This window comes from Zootoca vivipara, chromosome Z1, assembly GCF_965207765.1.
Source record: "Zootoca vivipara chromosome Z1, rZooViv2.hap1.1, whole genome shotgun sequence".
Taxonomy (NCBI): Eukaryota; Metazoa; Chordata; class Lepidosauria; order Squamata; family Lacertidae; genus Zootoca; species Zootoca vivipara.
Window position 1 is genome coordinate 20988656 of NC_142583.1, and position 21581 is coordinate 21010236.

General features: G+C 38.8%; 1 protein-coding gene and 1 long non-coding RNA gene across 5 annotated transcripts in view; one reads left to right on the forward strand and one right to left on the reverse strand.

The window, feature by feature from the left end:
• CEP135 (centrosomal protein 135) overlaps window positions 1-21581 on the reverse strand; it is a 34103-nt gene that overhangs the window by 8559 nt on the left and 3963 nt on the right. For all 3 annotated transcript variants that reach the window (XM_060278805.2, XM_060278804.2, XM_088660934.1), the window contains exons 4-17: window positions 20853-21020; window positions 19590-19731; window positions 18933-19017; window positions 16973-17101; window positions 15876-16091; window positions 13988-14053; window positions 13144-13294; window positions 8150-8343; window positions 6497-6640; window positions 6202-6345; window positions 4642-4707; window positions 3822-3973; window positions 3028-3143; window positions 1036-1190 (exon numbers count right to left, since the gene is read on the reverse strand). In XM_060278805.2, coding sequence (XP_060134788.2) covers window positions 1036-1190; window positions 3028-3143; window positions 3822-3973; window positions 4642-4707; window positions 6202-6345; window positions 6497-6640; window positions 8150-8343; window positions 13144-13294; window positions 13988-14053; window positions 15876-16091; window positions 16973-17101; window positions 18933-19017; window positions 19590-19731; window positions 20853-21020 — 1928 coding nt within the window. The remainder of the gene's footprint in view (window positions 1-1035; window positions 1191-3027; window positions 3144-3821; window positions 3974-4641; window positions 4708-6201; window positions 6346-6496; window positions 6641-8149; window positions 8344-13143; window positions 13295-13987; window positions 14054-15875; window positions 16092-16972; window positions 17102-18932; window positions 19018-19589; window positions 19732-20852; window positions 21021-21581) is intronic.
• Window positions 819-15335, forward strand: LOC148687299 (uncharacterized). 2 transcript variants are annotated; one of them, XR_015947865.1, is made up of 3 exons: window positions 819-941; window positions 1877-1977; window positions 15203-15335. It is a non-coding gene; the product is annotated as an uncharacterized LOC148687299 (long non-coding RNA). The 2 variants fall into 2 exon arrangements; XR_015947866.1 differs by lacking the exon at window positions 15203-15335 and adding an exon at window positions 8324-8461.

Here is a 21581-nt window from a genome sequence, read left to right on the forward strand (position 1 = left end):
AAGATTATTGGTTTTATCTTATCCTAATAGGTATGATCAACAAGCGAAATACAGATGTAACAAATATATAGCATAATACAGTAGTTACCAGTCATCCACTAGCAGTCTCTTGTAGTTTAATATTTTAAGGATAGCTGAAGCAAAAAAACTGGGTACCTTCAGCTTACTAATGGTCAATGATATTCAACATTCATTTGCATTTATTTATTTTCCTTTGCACTCGATTTTTCTTTTGGCCATCACTACTTATGGCCTGAAGGGACTGAAGTGTGAGGTTATTGGTATACCACATACCTTCCCAGGAAAAAATGTGGCCTCTTGTAACCATCCTAAGTTCACAGTTTCTTTTCACAGTGCTGACAACACAAGATTCTGACAGCAAGGCACAGAGAAACTGGAGAGCAGAGGTGGAAAAACTGTTGTACAAACCCCCTCCCCCTTTCACATTTGCTTCACAAAAGTGCTTTTCCTTTTCCCTACTCTCTCTTGCATAAAATAAAAGCAGCAAAGGAGCATGTGGGCCATGTGTCAACATTTCTCCTCCTCCTGCTTCATGCCAGCAGTCAGAAAGCTGGGGGAGAAGAAATGAAAGAAATACACGGAGAAGGTAAAGCTGAAAGAATCTCAGTAGCAGTTTCATTTTATATTTTTATTACTAAATACTCATTTATTATTCCAAGCCTCTCTGTATTCATTAGATTGTGAGCTCTTCAGAAGCACTTATAGGGGTGCTGTTTTTGGTGATTCTGCTGAAACTTCAGACTATAAACAATTCCCCCCCCAACTCATTTTTTAATCTTTAATGTACAGTTTGATTTTTTATTATGTTTTAAGGAAGCTGTTGACAGTTACTAATTTTGTTGAGTTCATAATTCTTTTGTTGTCTTTTATCATTATGCACCATTCAAGACTTACAAGTGCTGACCTGAATCAAAAGTCAGGTAAGCAGAAATCTGCTAGTACAGTAGGCCCTCTCCTCCCAACTCCAGCCCATGTGTCCCCCTGATGTGTCTATTCCATGCCCCGTGTACATACCTTATTGGCTAAATTGTCATCTAGATAAGCAACTCTTTCTGTCTTTTCATCTATATTTTCCTGGAGGCTGTCTTTTTCCTTAGCTAAGACATTAATTGTACTTCTGAGCACACTGATGGTCTCATCCTGTGCATGGTGCTTATTACTGAATTTACCTGAAAATAAATAAATACTGTTTGAATTATGGAGAGCAGGGGCTCCCAAAATGTGGTCTGCAGACTACATTCCGGTGGGCTTCAGCATGTCTGTAGATTTGTGGTTGAAGATGGGAAACAGTATATTCATTGCAATGAAAAGTCACATTTATTTCAACTGTATTTTAATCGCTTCTTTTATATCTTCTTTTGTATTTTATTGTACTACAATTGGAATCTATGGAATACAATAAAATATAATTTATGAGAAATAAAAGAAGCAATAAAATGCAGTGAGAAAACCATACAGCATCTAGAACAGCACATTACAATTGATACAAAAGGTAAAAAAATAATTAAGCAGTTAGCGAAGACTCTTAACAATTTTCAAGCAGTCCCTAGCGGGGAAAGTTTAGGGATCTATTGATGTAGGGCTTAAATGTTGTGTGAGCAGACATTCACTCATGTAATGGAACGTCTCCTTCCCCCTGCCACTTTATCTCTGACCCCCTCACCCAACAATATCTGTTCTGGAGAGTTGGGGATCACCTGGAGTAGTATTTTGGGACACCCAAAGGGCTACACCGGTGTGTGTAAGACAGAGTTTGGCTGTGCAAGTGGAAATCCACAACTTGGCAAATATCATCAGACAACTTACATTTATGTATGATATACCTTTTTGCTCTGTTTGTGGCACCTTGTTCTAGACTTTAATGGTTGGCAAATCTTTACTGCGAAGTTATTGTCAATGGAAGTGAAGGAAGAATGCTGGGCAAACTCACCTCACTACAAACGCCTGCCAACAAAGGTATTTTAAAGCTAGTCCCTTGCTCTTTGATGGCTTTGAAAAACTAGAACCCTGCCAGAGGGTACATGCAATAAGTGGGCTTCTCCGCAATGTCTTTCACCACCCTCTGAGTTATGAAAAACAGCAAGGGAGGTATTTGCATGAACAAGAAATAACAGGGAAATGTTCTTGCTTGCAGTCCTCCGGTTCCCCTCTCAAAATCTTTCTCAGCTCCTTCTCACATTTTCCTGCCTCTGTTTCTTCATTGCCAAATGAGGAATGGCTGAGATGGGAAAAGCGTAAAAGCACAAGAGGACCCCCTATTTCATGCCCATGTTTCTTTCCCTACTTCTAAATCTAGGAGTGGGGACTCTCCAGTTCATGGGCCAATGTTGGCATATCAGGGTGTGCAATTGGGCCTGTGAGTCCATTCTGCCAAACCATGCCCACCATAGCTGCCAAGTTTTCCCTTTTCTCGCGAGGAAGCCTATTCAGCATAAGGGAAAATCCCTTTAAAAAAGGGATAACTTGGCAGCTATGATGCCCACCTGTCACAAAGGTGGCATCACTGGGTGATAGTAGCTAATGGGCAGGGTTCAATTCTGCATTGGCTGCACCTGCCAATTCCCCATAGGTGTAAATCTTGTTCAGACCCCTGCAGAGAGCAGGATTGAAGTCTCTGCTCATTAGCTGAGTGCTGCTTCTTCCACATGTTCTCTGTGGGGAAGGCACTGGCAAAGAAGTCACCTGATGTCAGATGACTGACAGGCTGGCATTCACATCCACCTGTCAAAGTTAGCCTTGGGATGTGGGGAGATAAAGACTTGGCCCACTGGTTCGAATAAGTTTGCTGCTTCTGCTCTAATCCCTGTTAGCAATTAAACACTAGAAAGGTAGGATGCAATAACGGGGGACCAAATTCAATGCTACATTTGACAGTTGTTGACCTCTTGAGAAGAGGAAAGGCAGATGGCTCCAATGTTCTGTGCCAGGAGTTAAACTAGTCCCAATCTCTTGACTTTTCAGATTAAGTCATAATTTTTTCACTCTAAGAAATAAAACAGCATTCACCTGTTTTTTCTTCTAGCAATAAAATTTCTTCATGAGCCAAATGAAGTTCATCATCTTTAAGAGCCAACTGATGCTGCACTTCATCTAAAGACTTTTGTATCTGTTCATTTAGTAGTCTGCAGAATTGATATCCATTTTGGAGGAAGGGAAACAGGTGCAGGTTTTTAAATGTAAATAAGTTAGAATATGATATGCACAACCTGAAAACACTGCAAAGCACAGAATTATGCAGCAAAGGGAATGACACTTTCCACTTTATCTTTATTGCAAATTTAAGTTGCTTACTGAGCTTACAAAACAGTTCTGAGCTTACAAAAGCAGCAATTAGTAACTGTACCTTTTAAAACTTTTTTTAAAAAATAGCCTCAGAAAACTAAAACCATGCATTGTGATATACCAGCTAGAAATGCAGAGACACTGAACATTATACTTTTAAGGAATCCAATCTTTTATCTCCTGACACAATTTGGGGCTTAATTCAAACCAACGCACAGCCCAAACCTCTTGCTTCATTATTAATAAAATATCTGGACTGAACCCTAGGATGTGTTAAATAATACTAAATTGTCTTCAAGCATATTCAGTGTTCCTTTCCATCATTACTGAGCAACCAGAATGTCCACATATTATTTTGAATTAAGGAACACAGCTTTCAATATGACTTTCAGGCAATTATGGAGCCTGCATCTCTATTTAGGCCCTGACAATTCATGCAAAGATTTCCTGTAAAATGACATAAATAAATAGATTTGAGCACGGCACCAGTAAGATATTAAATACACGGCTGAACTTACTGAAGGGAGTTTATTTCTGTTTTAAATTGTGAAGCATCTTCAGACAACTGAGATATCTGATGAGACTTAATATTTGATTCATCTTCTAAGCAGACTATTTTGTTTTTTAACAATGAAATAGTAGTTGTTTGATCAAGATGTTCAGTTTCCAACTGCAGCAGAAAACAACACAGAGATATTATTTTCTGAATCTGCTAAGAGCAGCATTTTTCTTGAGAAAAAAAATTCAGTATTTAAAAAGCTAAGCAAAATCCTAACAAAGACCAGTTCACTCAAATTCAATAAAAACTGCAAAACTACAGCTGCAATCTTAAACTCCTTAGAATCATAGTGCTGGAAGGGGGAACAAGGGTAATCTAGTCCAACCCCCTGCAGCGCAGAAATCACAGTTAAAAATCCCTGACAATGTGGCCCAGTTTTTTAGTTTTGGTCCAGTTCTCCAATCTGTTAAGGTAATCCTGAATCCTGATTCAATCTTCTGAGGTATGAACTACCCCTCCTGGTTTGGTGCCATCTGCAAATTTGATAAGCACCCCCTCATTAGGGTATTTCTTCATTGTGAACTCCACCAAAATATTTTAAATGTTAAGGCGCAATGTAATGGCAGTAAAGCTTACAATAATGTAGCTGCCATCAAGAATATGAAAAGGAGTTGCTAAAAGTTCACATGGTGTCTATAACAAACCTGATCTTGCAAATGATCATGAGAAGTAAATGGGCAAAAGCCATAGTCTCAATCATAATTTGAATAGTCAACGCACAAACAATTACATTCCATCACTACGCATTAATAACGCCAGCAATAATTTAAATCACTTACTCTGTGAACAGTGTTTTCCAAGTCTGATATTTCCTGTTCTAACTTTGATTTTTCATCCTGATGGATCTTATGAAACAAAGAAAAACAACTCATCAGAGGGCATTGTTTAATTGTCTGGTTAACCTTTAAGCATCTGATTGTCTAGGGAGCATGGGAATTAGGAGACATAAAGAAAACTGCACCTACTCTTTAAGCCTTTAGAACACTGAACTTGGCTAATATATGTGGTATGTGGAAAGGAGAGCTGGAGTCAAACTCAGGCCAGCAAGCAAGAAGCAGAGTTTGTCAGAGAAGTTAACTCTTTATTCAAAGAAATGGTATACAACTCAGCAATACTTCCCAGCAAGTCCTGCCCCTATAGAGCAGCTGCCAGGACTGAACCTTCAACCTCCTCTAAAGCTCCTCTGCTGGATGTTTCCCAAGCAGCTTCAAACTGCATCTAGGCATCTCTAATCACATCATTTTGCATGTCCTTGGAGACAAGGGTGGAGGGGAGCTTGTCACAGTAGGGGAGGCAGGTTCCCTGTATTCTTCTGCAGCCTCTTGCCCCGCCCCCTGCCCCTAAGTTGGAACTGCTCCCTGTCACAGGCTCCCCTTTTCACTAAATCCAGTTGCCCCTTCAGCATCCAACAACAACTTCCACTCTTCTCCCTCTGACCTCTTCTTGGCGTCCCGCCACCAATCACCAGGAACCTGCTAACAATTACCCCTTACACCTGCTAACAATTATACTCTGGCAATGTCACCTGCCCCCACCTCACAACCAGAGGCTCTTCACTCCAAAATGGGTGTCGGGGCGGGACGGGGGGCGGGACAGGACATCCCTTTCAAGCTGAACTTCTGCTTTCGGCTGGCTCCACCCTGCCTCCATTTGTTTCCTGCAGGCTCGACTGATAAATAATTCATTGGGAGCAGAGTCCTGGTGTCAGTTGTTGAAGCCTCTCCTCTGCTCCATAGCAGCTCACATGGATACTCACGCAATGTTAATATTAACAACAATAGAAGCAGTGCTCTTTTTTTCTTAAAAAATGTTTAGGGGTACTCTCATTTTGACTCAAGAAAATCACCATTTTATCATTCAAATTGCGAAAAATAAATACAGTAAATGGACAGTAGTACAAAGATTCACACAAAAAAATTAGGGGTATGCATACCCCTGCATCCTGCTAGAAAAATCACTATATATATATGGGTCCAGAACACTATATATATGGGTCCAGAACACTATAAGTATTATATGCAACATAGCAGCTTATTGACTTCATCTGTAGCATGGTGTTCCCCCCAAAAAACTGAAGCTTTAAATTATTATTATTATTATTATTATTATTATTATTATTATTATTTATATACCACCCTTTATCACAAGATATCAAGGCAGTTCACAAGATAAAAATGTGCCTTAGAATTTTTTTAATGGCTTTGGCTGGAATTAGTGACTTGACGGTCCTGCTTAACTGCACCATCAATGGGAGCAGCGACTTCTGTGAGGTAATAAAGTAGCCCTAAGTTATCGCAAGATGAAACATTACAAAAAAGCATTATTTGTAAAATGATTACCTTTAACTTCTCTCTTAGTCCTTCTTTCTCTGCCACCATTCTTCTGAAATCAGACAATGCAATGTTTCGCTCCTCTTCTGCGTAGCTTTGGGTCATTAAAGAAGTTTTTGTTTCTCTCCGTAGACGGTTTAACTCATCTTGAGACTTAAAAAGTAAAAAAATTAACATTTTTAGTGTATCAATAAAATGAATATTCAGTACTGTATATGCAAGATACCAGAGCATGCAAATCTCGGCTCTATTATACATGTTATGTCCTGACAGTCAGTGGCCCTACCTATTAATTTGGACTTACCCGTTCATAAAGAATACTTAGTTTGTCCCTTTCTGCAGTTAAGAGTTTGACATTAGATTGAATTTCTATCATGTGCTTTTCAAATCTTTCTAGCATAGACTGTAGCTCATCTCTTTCTCGGGTAACCAATCTTAGATCACCATTCTGTCAAAAAAAAAGGGGGGGGGAGGAAAATTACACATCAAAAACTATATTACTACTGTAGTTGCCTGGCACAGATACTGTTACTGATAGGTGCTACTGATGTAAATAATCAGCGCTGAAATCCTGGGTTAAATTATGATAAATTATAATGAAGTAATTAAGACAGATAAGTCTGATGACAGGATTATACTTCAAACTATGGCTGAGTTCAGACAATCATTCCAGGCTTCATAAACAGATTAGCATGATAATAGTGGGTCTATGTGAGCCCTGGGCATAAGGAATATTTGTATTTTAGGCTGTAGTCCTCTGCATGTTTAACTAAGGAAAAAATCCCACTGAATTAAGTGGAATGTACTTCAGAGTACATAAGACAGTACTACTACTGAATAGTAATATTACCTTATTGCCTCATATTTAACCCATTTAACTCCATTTTTGGACAATATCAAATTGCTATTAAAGCCCAACAGATACCTTTCAAGATCCAGCTGGCAGTAAAATTGATTTGATTTAAAACAATTTGTTTAACATCAAAAGACATTTTATTGACACCACATTTCAAAAACATAGTTCAAGCACTAAATTTACTGAGATACAATGTTTACTTGAATTCTTCATTGGGCTAAAGCCATGAAAGATACAGCAGAAGAGAAAGCAAAACAAAAACAAACAAAATGCTTAGGTGAAACATTGCACTCATAGTAAATAATGTCCCCAGTGGCCTAATAGGTATTTTCAAGAATAGAAATCAGAAAGCATTGTCACATATTTGCACTATAAGTATAAATGTGCTCCAAGCTGGATTTCAACTGATGACAAACTTTTCCTGAAGTCCAACTGCGCCGAAACACTTTGCAATGTTTTGGGTTTGGGGCTATTTGTTTTATTTTTGCACACAGATGAATGTAGAGGGGGGAAATATTACAAAGCAGGGCGGTGGGGGGGGAGGACCTATTCTAGGACTTCTGAAGTGGTCTAAACAGGAAAAAACAGCATTTGAAAAATGCAATTTTCTATACCATATTCTGAGAATTTTCTGGTAATAGAATGGATCCCAGTTAATGAAGGTGTTTGACAGTTTCTCTTTTCCATTCACACTGGTAAACTAGACAGATAGCTTTGTAAAGCAAACTTTTTTTTCAAAATTGAAAAACAGGAGTCAAGGGTAAAAATGAAACACAAACAGTTAAGTGACCCCATATTCTTTGAATAATACATTGAATAAGAAGTGGTTCAGGTTTGCTAAAAAGTTTTACAAATATTTTGAAAAGCTGCTGGGGTCTGCAGCAAATCCACTGGCATACAAGCATTAAACCTTGCACTTATATTGAAAAACATGTTTTCCCTTACTAAAACAGTATGAATTCAGTCAAACACTGACTACTTGAGAAATGCTTCCTCCTTACTACTGGTAGTCACATCTGAGTAGTGGGGCAGTTGTAAACTGGGGGACCATATGAAAAAGGTTACTAGGCATTATAATATATTTAACAAAAAAATTATTACCTTTTCTGGTGACTTGCGTAATGGGCTAGATCTTTGTTTAATTATTTTTTGGAGACACTCTAGTTCACGCTTATAGTAGTCCCTGTCTTCTTCTATAGTTTTTATAAATGCATCCAGACGAGAAGGTGATTTGTCCCCAAGTGCTATACCGCCTTCTAATCTCATTTTCTCTAGTTCTACAACAAGCTCCCGATCTGCATGAGAAATTAACCAACAAGCATGAATGAAGTTAGCATATACCAGAGGTGGTCAGTTTAAAGAAAACCAGCACATGGTTGAAGATATACAATGAAGATGCTAGAAGGAGCAAAGTCAGACAGAACTGCATTCATCCATCCTCAAGAAAATATGGACTAAAGGAGGAAAAATGCATTTTAAAAATTACTATCTTAAGAGGCACCCTGACAATCTTTTAAGAGTGGACAATACCAAGGAAACAGGTTTTACCATATATGATGAAGAAAGGAAAAGAAAAATTGGGCTCATTTCGAAATGGGCATCGCCAATTGAAATAATTACAATTAAGAAAGTAAATTCAAATGGGAATTGGGGAAGGTATGCAGACTTGCTGCAGGAACAGGAGGGTAAATTCGGACTTTAAAATATGAAGAAGTAAAACAATATTTAACAGGGTGGTTGCAGTATCACCAAATAAATAGTAAATTTAAAGAGGATTATCTTAAAAATGGCTTTCAGACTGAACCCTCTCTATTAGAGGTTAATTTATTACAAGGGGATCAAAAAATTATAAACAAGATGTATAAATTATTATTGGAGTGGGAACTGAAGGATGAAATTGTAAAGGAAACAATGATTAATTGGGCGATAGATCTGGGGAAACCGATTCAAGTGGAGAGCTGGGAAAAACTTTGGAGGAACTCATGGAAATTTACGGCGTCTGAGGTGATTAAAGAAAACTTGGTGAAGATGTTTTATAGGTGGTACCTCACGCCGGTAAAAATCAAAAAAATGTATAGAAATAAGGATAATCTCTGTTGGAGATGTAAAAGGGAGGTAGGGACATTTGTACATATATGGTGGCACTGCGACAAAGTTAAAATATTTTGGAATGCAATATTGGAGGAATTGAAAAAAAATTGTAAGTACAATATTAAAAAAAGTCCGGAATTTTTCCTACTAGGAATGTTAGGGGAGGATATCAAAAAACAAGATGAGAAATTATGCCTATACGCGAACGGCAGCAGCAAGAATTTTGCTAGCGAAATACTGGAAAAAAAAGAAACCCCCAACATTAAAGAATGGCAGGAAAAATTATTAGGATATATAGATTTGGATAGATTAACAAATATAATAAGGGGAGGGAGTTGGGAAAATTCGGCAAAAAATTGGAGGAAATTGGGAGATTATTTTAGAAAGCAGTGCCCCATGATAAAAACTTGGATTTGCTTTTAACAACTCGCATAGAAAGAAATGTGATAAATAAGGGAAACAATGTAAAAGGGTAGAAAACTGTAAACCCGGGAAAAGGGCAAGCGGAAGTCGACTTACAGGTGAAGTGTGGCTAAGTATGAATGTTTTGTGTATATATGAATTTATGGATTATGAACTTATTGCTCATGAAATATAAGTGCTATAAGAAGATACAGGGATAAACAATTGGGTTTATTTATATTTGAGTTTGCATATTAGAATACAGATTTTGTTCTTATTTCTGATATGACCCAAATTTTGAAATGAATTTTTACGTTATGCTTTATGTTATGTTATGATTTAATTTGTTTATTAATTGAATTATAATTTACTATAAGTTTTTTTGTACTTATATATCAATGTATTTATTCATTTGCTCTTTTTTCTTCTTCTTTTTTCTTTAATTTTCTGTTTTTTTGTAGTTTTTGTATGTTGTGTATGTTTTGTATGTTTGTATTTTTTTTGTATGTACAGTAATACCTCGGGTTACGAACGCGATCCGTTCCGGATCGCAGTTCGTAACCCGAATAGTTCGCAAACCGAGCGCGATGGGCGCCGCCATTTTGCGCATGCGCAGATCGCGCGCGCGCGGCTTATGCACGCGCGCGCGGGGCGAAAACACTTCCGGGTTTGCGCAGTTCGTAACCCGAACTGTTCGCAAACCGAGGTGGTCGTAACCCGAGGTACGACTGTATTTTAACTTTAATAAAACTATTTTATTTTAAAAAAATTAAAAAATTGGGCTCACCTTGTTGTTGTTTAGTCGTTTAGTTGTAAAATGTGTAGGTAACTCACCAGTGAAATAAGTTGTAAATGTTGACTTCCGGTTCGTCGCGGCGGTGAGAAGGACGCAGGGACTTTCGCGTGCCGAGGTCCCTGGCTTCTCGGAGGGGGGGGAAGTCCGCAGAGCGAGCGGACTCCCCGTAAAAACATCGGATCGAGAGTTCCGATGACTCAGGAGCCCAGCGGCCGCTCCGTTTGGCGGATCCCCCGCCGCCCGAGAGCTCAATAGAGCGATCGTGAGCCGGCGGGGTTGAACCGCGGGAGCCATTTTGGGCCACATCTTGCCTCCGGGAAGCGAAGCTCCGAGTCCTGACCCGGCAAGCGGCGGATTCTTCCGATTTGAAACTAAAGATTCCTAAAGAAGTGGAACTTTGATTTGGACCTTAAATTTGCTGATTGGAAAATAGGAGAGACTTTAAAGAAACGGAAGCCGGTCTCTTCCTAATGGGAAACTGGGAGGCGTTTGGGAAAAAAAATCCTAAGCCGAATAACAAAAGAATTTGAAACTGTGGACCCGAGAGGGAAAAAAGACTTTTTGGAACCATCTCAGCCCCTGAGTCCGGCACCCCTTGAGGTACAGCGGTATTAAAGAGAAGAGCGTTTTGACAGCTGTCAAAAGCTGTCAAACTGTCAAAAGACCGGGTGGATTGATTGCACTGCTGTGAACAGGAAAAATTGTTTGGAATTGTCAAAGAATTACTTAAATTGGAAGTAAGAATGGATTTGGGACTGAGTTAAGAACTAAGAAAAAGAACAGCCAAAATGGAGTCGATCGTCTGAGAAAGGAATTTTCCAGTACCCATTGTTCCCTACACCCTGTTTATCTGCGGTTACGAGAGGTATGAAAACAAAACTTTCTCGAGCCTTCCAGGAGACTGTGCTGAGCTACTTGCTGTCATGGGAAGATTTTTACAAGGAACGGCAACATCCCAGCTCACCACCAGTTGAGATTGAAGTCCAAGTCCAGGACTTAGAGGTTAATTCAAATTTGGAGATTATTGACTCTGAGACTGTGGGTGATAAGAAACAATTTGAAGAGGACTTGGACTATGACAAATTTGTTTGGGATGAAGCAAAAGATGACCTCCAAAAGGGAGAAAAACAAGCAGAACAAGAAGATGAGAGACAAAGGGACTTAAAGTCTAATGGAATTGAAGATCCTGGAAGGGTTAAAATGTGGAGTAGGGTTTTTGTGGGATGGGAAGGACAGGGGCAAAGGGGGGCAAAGGTCTGGAGATGGATTTGGGAAAGAATGGGTGTGGGGTAAAAACTTTAGTTAAAAGGTATTGTTTTGGTTTCTGAAAGACGGTTTTCGAAATCTTGGCTTGACAATGGAAACGCTGAACCAATTGGGGGAAAAAGACTTGGGGAGAGGAAATGGAATGCAAAAAGAAGGGGGGAAAAAGTTATGTTTCCTTAAGGGAGTATAAGAATGGTTGGGAAAGAACTTTTAAGTGATTGTAAATTATTGCAGGTTAAGTGAGGTGTTTAGGCAGAAAGCTGCCCACTCTCCTCTCCTTATTCTGAGGCACTCAGTGGCAGGGGGTGCCCAGATGGGTGAGGAGGAAATGGAACCTTGGAAGTGCTGTTACCCTGCAGGTACCTCTTGTGGCAGGAGGGGACCTGTGGGGGGACAGCATGAAAAAGGAGGAGGATTGAGTCAATATTATAAGATTAAGATTTGAAACTGAGTTGGAAAATTCGCCACAAGTAATCAGTTTTTGTTGGAAAACCATGAGGAAGACCACCGAGGGAGTCGCAATTAAGATGTTAAAATAATAAGAACTGGGAAGTTTGAATTCTTCCCAATTTTTTTCTTCTGTTTTTTCTTTCTTTCTTTCTCTTTTAGGTTTGTTAATATGATTAAGAAAGAGTTGGGGGATGCAGATCCCCATAACTCTTCCCTACCTGTTCTCTCAGTGGCAGGGGGGGGATATGGGGGGAGGAGGGAGGGGGGAAGCAGAACTCAATTCATAATTGGACCCCTTTGATTCTTAAAGCACACGGGTCCTACTGGTGGCAGAAGTGGACCGGTGTGTGGAGGGAAAACGAAGGGACAGGGTTATACTGTATGTTTTGTTCTGTAAAATCAATAAAAATTTCTTTTAAAAAAAACAAAAAAAAGAAATAAGTTGTAAATGTTAAAAGTTCTGTTATCTTTAGTGGATTTCCCCCAGCATTTAAAATACAGTACAAGCTATCACAGTGGTCCCCAACCTTTCTGAACAATTCTCATAGGCACTACAACAGAATGGCTGCAGTGGTGGTGAGCCTAGCACAAGACACCCATTTCACAGAAGGCAAACTGTTTCCTGCCTCTCCCCACCCCTATCTTTATCACTCTGTTCCACTTGGCCCCTTCCCAGCACTGCTACTTCCTTCACCACCATCAAAGCCCCACCCCACCCCAGATAAGGCTGAGAGGGAACAAACAAACAGCAAAAGTAAAGCAAAGAAAAAGCAAAACTTCAGAATAGAAAAGAGTATTCCATAAGGCACATTGCCTTCCACGACATCCCAGCTTTTGCCCTGCCTGTTTTGTTTTTTTTCTGTTGGGTTGGAGTCTGCAGGAAGACTTCCAATTGGGCCACATTGTTGCTATTGCAGCAATAGGGTGGATAGGAGCCACAGCAACTCCAAGGAGTGAGCTTTTGGGGACCCAGGGAACTTCTTGGTAGATACTTGGTAGGTACAGGTACTATGCTGTGGATTTCAGGGCTATCTTGTCTTAGGTACAGGGATCTGACAACATGATCCACCAGATCCCTTAAAACACATACCTATTATTTCAAGGTTTTCAAGTTTTTTGGCCAGTCTATGGTTCTCTAGTTGAACCTGGTTTAACAACACCTCAAGATTTTGTTTTTCATCAGTTTTTCCATAGAGTTCTTCAGTCAGCCTGTCTTTTTCTCTCCGATATGTAGACAACTCCTAAAGTCAAATGTGTATTTTTCAAAATAGGATAGTACAATAAATATAGTGTTTGTAAAACAATATTTCATTGACATAGGTATTTCTACTTATACATGATGCTTAAATCTAAATTCTAGTCATCTTCCAGACAAGTTATAATAGCAAAATGTGGCATAGTGAAAGAATGTCTCCAGTAATGGGAAAGTGCAAACAATGTCTTTGTCCATGGAGTTAGAGAAAGACAATGTACTTTTAAAATTCCAGGTTTGGGGAAAGCAGAGAACTGCTTTCTCAAAATCTACTTGTTTCCTGTTGAAATCATGCGACTTAACATGCTTAACTGACTGGCTTGTGCACACTCTCATTAATATGTGTAGCTTTCAAGACACAGTAGTTAGTTTTTTGTTCTGTTTGCAACAGAGTTTAGTCTAATCTGAAAACCAGAATACTGTTCTACCAAATCATGTCCAATAAAGGATATCACTTATTTTCTCTTTTCTTCTTATACATTATCAGCTTGTACATTATCAGCTGTTTGTCAAGTAGTAGAAAAGCAGCACGGCTATCAAAATACTGCCACTACTTCTGCTTTCCTTTCTTGTTCTGTTAAACAGATGTCTTTAGCACACACATTATATTTAGCCTAAGTATCCAAGTATTAAAAATGCATTGAGTTAAATAAACTTATTCTACTTTAAAATTGTTACTTACTGACTTAAGCTTCGCTATAGTCTCTTCACGATCCTGGATTTCATTGTATTTTTTTTTAATCTCTTCCTATAAATCATAAATGTTTATAATGTTTATAAAATGTTCATAAAAAGAGAATGGTCTTTATAAATATGCCACCATATTACACAGAAGTAAAAAAAAATTATATATATTTTTACGGTCATATTTCTATTTAAACATAAAATATATCAAGTAAGTCCACATGGTAATTAATATCTATTACAGTGGTACCTCGACTTCCGAATGCCTCGACTTCCGAAGGTTTCGACTTATGAAGTCGGCAAACCCGGAAGTCTTTTCGCTGCGTGCGTGTTCTGCGCCTGTGCAGAAGCGGCGTGCGCGGTCTACGCATGCGCAAAGCGCAAAATCGCGCTTTGCACATGCGCAAAATGGACGCTTCGACATCTGAAGGTTTCAACTTACGAAGAGCACCGCGGAACGGATCGCCTTCGTAAGTTGAGGCACCACTGTATATCTATAACTTTCATTCACATAATTTACAGAAAAAGAGCAGGGAAGTACAAAACTGTCTGCAAAATGTTGTGTAGGTTTATATGCATCATAAATGAGCTCATGTAGCAGAGTACATACAAGGCCAAGCTACAAAGTTAGTAAGTTGAAATCTAGTCTACATCTGAACTCTGTATGGTCTCAAGCAAGCTGCTCCCTCTCAGCCTCAGGCTCTATCTGTAATATAAGAGAATCTGACCTACCTTGTACAGTATGGCTGTTGTATGGTTTACAACAGAATGCATGTTAAATGCATCAAATGTTTGAAAATGTTATACAGTATAAATGTTATTTGTATTATTCCTATAAACCAGGGGTCAGCAAACTTTTTCAGCAGGGGGCCGGTCCACTGTCCCTCATACCTTGGGGGGGGGAACTATATTTTGAAAAAAAATAATGAACAAATTTCTATGCCCCACAAATAACCCAGATATGCATTTTAAAAGCACACATTCTGCTCATGTAAAAACACACTGATTCCCAGACCGTCCGTGGGCCGGATTGAGAAGGCGATTGGGCTGGATCCAGCCCCCAGGCCTTAGTTTGCCTACCCATGCTATAAACTGTAGCAAAAAAGCTTTGCAGTTGAACTACCATAATCTGTGGGTATAGGGTGGTATATTAATAATAATAATAATAATAATAATAATAATAATAATAATAATAATTCTATTTACTTGTCAGATGGGGATACAAGGAGCAGAGAAACCCAGAAATTACTGTAAATAGTACATATTTTGAAGCCGCTATGGGACAAAGAAACCTGGAGTGCAGCAGAAAATTTGATGGAACTGGAGAACAGTTGAATGATATCGGAAGTGTCTGGTGGCAAGGGGGATATCAAATGACTTGGAAAAGATCTATGTGAGGAAATCTACAAGAAGGTCTCCAGATCCCTTCTGCAGAATAAGGGAACCCAGCAGGCTAAAGAGAAGTTCTCTAGCAAATGTGCAGCATGTCCACAAGCTGTCCTTAGTAGGAAAGAAAATATCAAAACGCTCATCTGACATCCCCAAAGGTCCTTTTGGAGGTTAAACTAATCCTTCTTATAGGATATGGTTACTCAGTTCCTTGGCCAACTACAAGACAGACCTCATTCCACTATAATCTGCAAGGGCCTGTTACAAACATTGCAGATACAACAAAATATCAAAATCCATACATTACAGCAATGATATGGAAGTAATGGCTCTCCAGATGTTGCTGGTCTGAAAATTCTCTTCTGCACTACACTTTATGAAATTTAAAATACAAGGGCAAATGCATGCACTTTTAAAAGCAGATGCAACTCCTGAAACTTTTCATTGGGAGTTGAGACATTTTCTTGATGTTCCACCAAGTTACAGAATTCCCTTACCTTAGCCTGTCCAATTTCTTTATCTGCAGTCTCAAGCACAATTTCTTTGTGCCTTTCCAACTGTTGTGCCAAATGATCTATTTCACTCAATTCTTGGCACAGTTCTTCATTTTTATTGCTTAAATGAGCCACTTCACTGGTGACATCTTGCTTACTGTCCAGCAGCTCTTGTATGCGCATTTCAAGCTCTTTGTTTGTTTGCTGCAGAAATTCAATCTGAAACACATTCGCACCACACAAAATGTTTCAAGTTAATAAAACAGTAGAAGCACAACTACAGCCAAACAAAAGCTAGCAATTAGTTCTCAAATAACTTTCCATTATTAGCTGTAGTACTTCATGTTCTTAGAACGTAAGAAACATTTGAGATCTGTGGACATTTTAATTACCTGAATAGCCAAGTCATGAATTTAGTTCCCAAACATTTGGAGGAAACAGCCTCCAGAACATTTCACCCATATTACCATTGCTAAATAATAATAATAAATAATATTTTTTTATTTATACCCTGCCCATCTGGCTTGGTTTCCCCAGCCACTCTGGGCGGCTTCCAACAGAATATTAAAATACAATAATTTATTAAACATTAAAAGCCTCTCTAAACAGGGCTGCCTTCAGATGTCTTCTAAAAGTCTGGTAGTTGTTGTTCTCTTTGACATCTGGTGGGAGGGCATTCCACAGGGCAGGTGCCACCACCGAGAAGGCCCTCTGCCTGGTTCCCTGCAACTTGTCTTCTCTCAACAAGGGAACCGCCAGAAGGCCCTCGGCGTTGGACCTCAGTGTCCGGGCAGAACGATGGGGGTGGACATGCTCCCTCAGGTGTACTGGACCGAGGCCATTTAGGGCTTTAAAGGTCAGCACCAACACTGAACTGAGCTCGGAAACGTACTCGGAAAAGTTTATCGGCTGGAACACAATGACCACAAAAGGAATAAACTAACTTATGAGTAGGTGTAGGATACAGGCAGTAAAATGGGACGTGACATCTTTGATCACAGTTATGGATGGATTTGGAGTTGCAGCACTTCACAAAAGCTTTATCGGGAGCTGAGGAATCTTGCAAAGGTTTCTAAGTGAAAGAGACTCAAACATGTTACCTGTAAATTTAAGTGAGCAATAATTTTTTCATTACTTCTGCTTCTGGCTTCCAAAGATATGACATCATGAGAGCGACCGCCATCCAGTGCCAGGCCTAAACGCTCAATCTCACTGTCTCGCAGCTCAACCTTTGGAGATAAAATCATTATTCTTTTAAAATGATTTAGTGTTGCTGTTATAAATGTCTGGCCAGAACTTCTCCACTTAGAACATAAGGATATGGGACTGTTCTGGGGATCCTATGATTTCCAATGAAAATACTCATCCTACCAGAAATTATCCTCAACACCAGTCTGATGTATGGACCATTTGTGAATGTGTTACCAGAGAGGCTGTGATAGCATGCAGGAAGGGTCCTCCTCAAGTGTTCTAGGGGCCTGTCAAGTTCATCAAAGCCACACATGCCAACACAACACAGGTAAAGTGCAATGAGATTAAGTTTCTTTGAAAAGGAAACTGAATATTAATAGGAATCTCTCCTTAGGAAGCTGCCTTGGGGTTTGTTGTAGAACTGGTGATGCTTACGCACAACATTTTATCATTGTAATCATCAAAATGCCAGCTAGGATTCCCCCACAATTAATTGGGATTTCCGTTTACAGTCAAACCTCAGTTGTTGAACGTAATCTGTTCTGGAAGCCCGTTCAGCTTCCAAAATGTTCAACAACCAAGGTGCGGCTTCTGATTGGTTGCAGGAGCTTCCTGCACTCAAGCGGAAGCCGTGTTGGACGTTTGGCTTCCAAAAAACCGTTCAAAACCCGGAGCATTTACTTCTGGGTTTTGGGCTTTCAGGAGCTGAAACGTTCCAAAACGGAGGTGTTGGGGAGCTGAGGTTTGACTGTACCACAAAAATTATCAGATAACCCATTATACACGTCCGGTCACTCCTGGTGTGGATGCTCACTAGCACATTTTCTTGTGGATGATTTGTCACATGTTTTGGTGGGTGGTTTCTAATACCACACACCTACTTCTGTTTGCTCCTCACTTGATACAAGTGCGACAGTTTCCACCAACTGTCTTATGCTGGAGGAGTGTCCAAATTTCGACTAGCCAGTTAGGAGGAGTTGTTCTCTCGAGATGTCTACACAGTACAAGTAGGGTATTCACTCAGAAACTGTAATCATAGTAAATACATCAGGCACTTTTGTGCAAGTCCTCAGTATTGATTTTTTTTAAAACTAAAATTAAATGCAAATCGATACTGCCCAGTTTCTCCCTCATCCCATCTGTAAAGAAAGCACATGCCTCAATTTTGTATTTTGTCAAATATGGTAACTTGGGCTGGTAACATTTTCTCTCCTATGCTTCCTGCTTTATTTTGTTTTGTTTTATTAAAGGAATACATGCACATAGTTACAAAAATATTGTGTGCATGCCCAGAACAGAAAAAGGCAATGGAAGGGAAGGGAGGAACAAGTGAGAAGGATAAAAACTCCTCTGTATAAATTCTGTCAAGCTCTACCCACTGAGATAGATGGATGGTGCTATAATATCAGTGAATAGCCCGGGAAGGAAAAAAAACAGGAGTTTGGTGAAAGCTAATGTGCCAAAACCATACACAGAAAAATTGGACCAACCTCTTTGCAATATAGGGACCCTAACTGAAATGACCCATATACAGAGTCAGAATCCTGACCCATCTTGGTCAGTATAGTTTACACTTGACTGCAACTCTCTAGCATTTCAGACAGAGATTGCAGATTGAGTCCGAGATGCTCTGCATGCAAAGCATGAGCTGTACCACTGAGCTACATTCCCCACTCTGTCAGCAGAATGAATACGGAAGTAGCTATGCCAAAGCAAGCCACTACTGGCTTTTAACCAGAACATTAACAAAATGCTGACAGTTCCTGGGGGAAATGCTGATCTTAAGATCCCTTCTTCAGCAAAGAGAAACTGTAGACTATACTGAAAAGTTAAGAAGCAAAATACACACCCCTTAAAATATTAGTTTACCTGTTTGCTGTAATTTTTCACCTCACGTTCCGCTATCTCTAGCTTTTCTTGCAAGTCCGACACTTCTAACTGCAGTTCATGAATTCTGAAATATATTTTATATGAATGTGAGTTTCATTCAGGAATTATACATTAATAAAATATTTTCTGCAGACAACTAGTTCTCTTATTATTACCTGTTCTGCAGTCACTCAAAATCTTAAGTCATGCAATAGCTTGCATACATTTAGAAGCAGAAAAACTTAAAGTAATTAATACAATGTGTTTTACATTAATAACCCCCTCAAATAGGCATAGTACTCACTAAGAAAAATATACTGAACTTTGTAACCTTATAAAACACTGAAACCTAACATTGCTAATCCCTTGTTTTATGATCACAGTGAAGAAGTCCGAAGGAAGGCCAAAGTGCAATACATAAACTGTTCTGGTTTTTAAAAATGTATAATGAATGCCATAGTAACTTTTGATTTCTTGTGATTTTGACCGTGGGAAACATAAACGGTGATTAAAGAACTAAGTAATTCTTCCCAAACATTTTCTCCCACAGAAGTGGGAGGGGAAGGGTTAGAGACTAATTCTCATTCATAGAAGACTGGAGGGAGATGTCAGGATGGCATTACTAGTATGTCAAGATTTTAAAAGACCATTAATCACCTGTTGTCAGCCACTTGAAGAAGATCTGCAATATATGGGTCATCTGGCTGAGGAATTGGATAAGCACCGATTCCTGAGGGAGGGACTGGTTGGTCTATCTGCATACGCTGACGCCTGAATGGAATATTTCTTTTCCTACCACCTACAAAGATAAATGCATATTACTAAGAATTAAAGAGCCTCAAGAGTTCTTCTTTATACTGAAGAACCAAAGAAATTCCTTTGTTACTGGAATAATACTTTTAAGCAGTAGCTAATTATATGAGTGGCAAAGAATACATTTAACAAAATGTTCATTAAAAGAAAAGCTTAAATGAAATCTACATGCTATATAGACATAAAACTACATTAAAGCCCTCAAAGACTAAGAGCATGCATCAATTTCATTATATTACTGTGTTTGCAAGCATAAAATTGTGTAAATCTCTCCTTCATTGATTTCAATGGGAAATAACAGTGCAATCATAACCATGACTGCTCAGAAGTCCTTTCAATTCAATGGTAAATGCATATAACTAACAGTGAGGTTAGTATTATTGCCTAAATTCAAGTAAATTCTATAATTCCTATGTATGTATCCTAAACCCCATTGTATTCAGTGGTACTGAATAAACACGCTTGTGATTGGGCTGTCAGTCTCCATCCAACACTATATTTTAGTGTGGCTATACAAGTAAAAGTCTAGATTTTGCATATAATGCCCTAAGAATAAAGATGGTCATATCTCAGCCTGAAAGCACAGAGGCAAATCTTTACTAAATGCTCATAGAGCTCTGAGATATTATGTTTTATCTGCAACATGTGTCGTAATCTGGCAATTCCTTGTAGGCACCAGTGGCCATTGGTCACGTTGGCCATCACCTTGTGGGCTTCCCCAACAATTTCAACTGAGGAAGGGATAGATACGTGGAACTGACTTCTATCCCAAAGAAAGTAGGTAATGTCTATTTATTTTTCAAAAAGTATGCCTTGATTTACTTTATAAAATAAAATAGTGGTTTTAAACTGTTAACTAAATAAATACAATGCACAGTCAAAATTATTAAAATCAATTTAATAAAATAAAATAATGAAAAAACAAATCAGCATAAAAACAAGGGGACAGATATTTAACCTGTACAAAAATCTCAGTGAAATAAAGTTATAGCAGCTCACCACCTAAAGCTTAAAAGAGGGGGAGAAAACCAAACCTCTCTAAAGGGAGTTTGATAACCGAGGTTCTGCAGCAATTATTAGTGCAGAATCTGAATCTGCTAAGTGTACCTGGTGTCTGAACCACTGCTTGCAGATTTTTCTCTTGCAGTTGCTGGATCTTGTCACTCTTGGCTTTGTTCTCTTTCTCTAATGATCTAATTTTATGTATATACTGGTTATTCAAAAATTTCATATCTGCATTCTCATGTTCAACTTTCCTCAGTGTAGTTTTCAAACCTTTAAGGAAGAAAAAAATTCAACAGTATTCTTCCTTTTTATTCTACCTACATACTAGGAATAAAAAACAGCTCAATATTTTTCTTCTATCTCTAAGTGCTAAAATGCACATGTGCTGCAAATCTCAATTTGCCTGAACATGTTTTTAGTTGCTTGTCTCTTTTAAAAACATGACAACAACAACCTCTTCCTAAACAATCATCTCAAGGTGATTTACACGAGATAATATAAAACAGTTAAAACCACAAACACAACAGATCCATTTAAAGCAAGACTACAACCCTAAGAGGTAGAGATATTCATGGTATTCCTGCATTGCAGGGGGTTGGACTAGATGACCCTTCAGGTCCCTTTCAACTCTACAATTCTATGTTTCTATGGTAAAGACCCATCACAGTGTGTGTGTTTGCAGTCACTGCAATACAGCCACTTAACTAGTTTAAAATGAAGTGGCTAAACACACACATATGTGCACTTCAAACTTAGATCAGTTTTGGGGATCGTATCAAGTATTATTGTTTATTAATATTATTATTTATTCAATTTATATACCATCTTTTA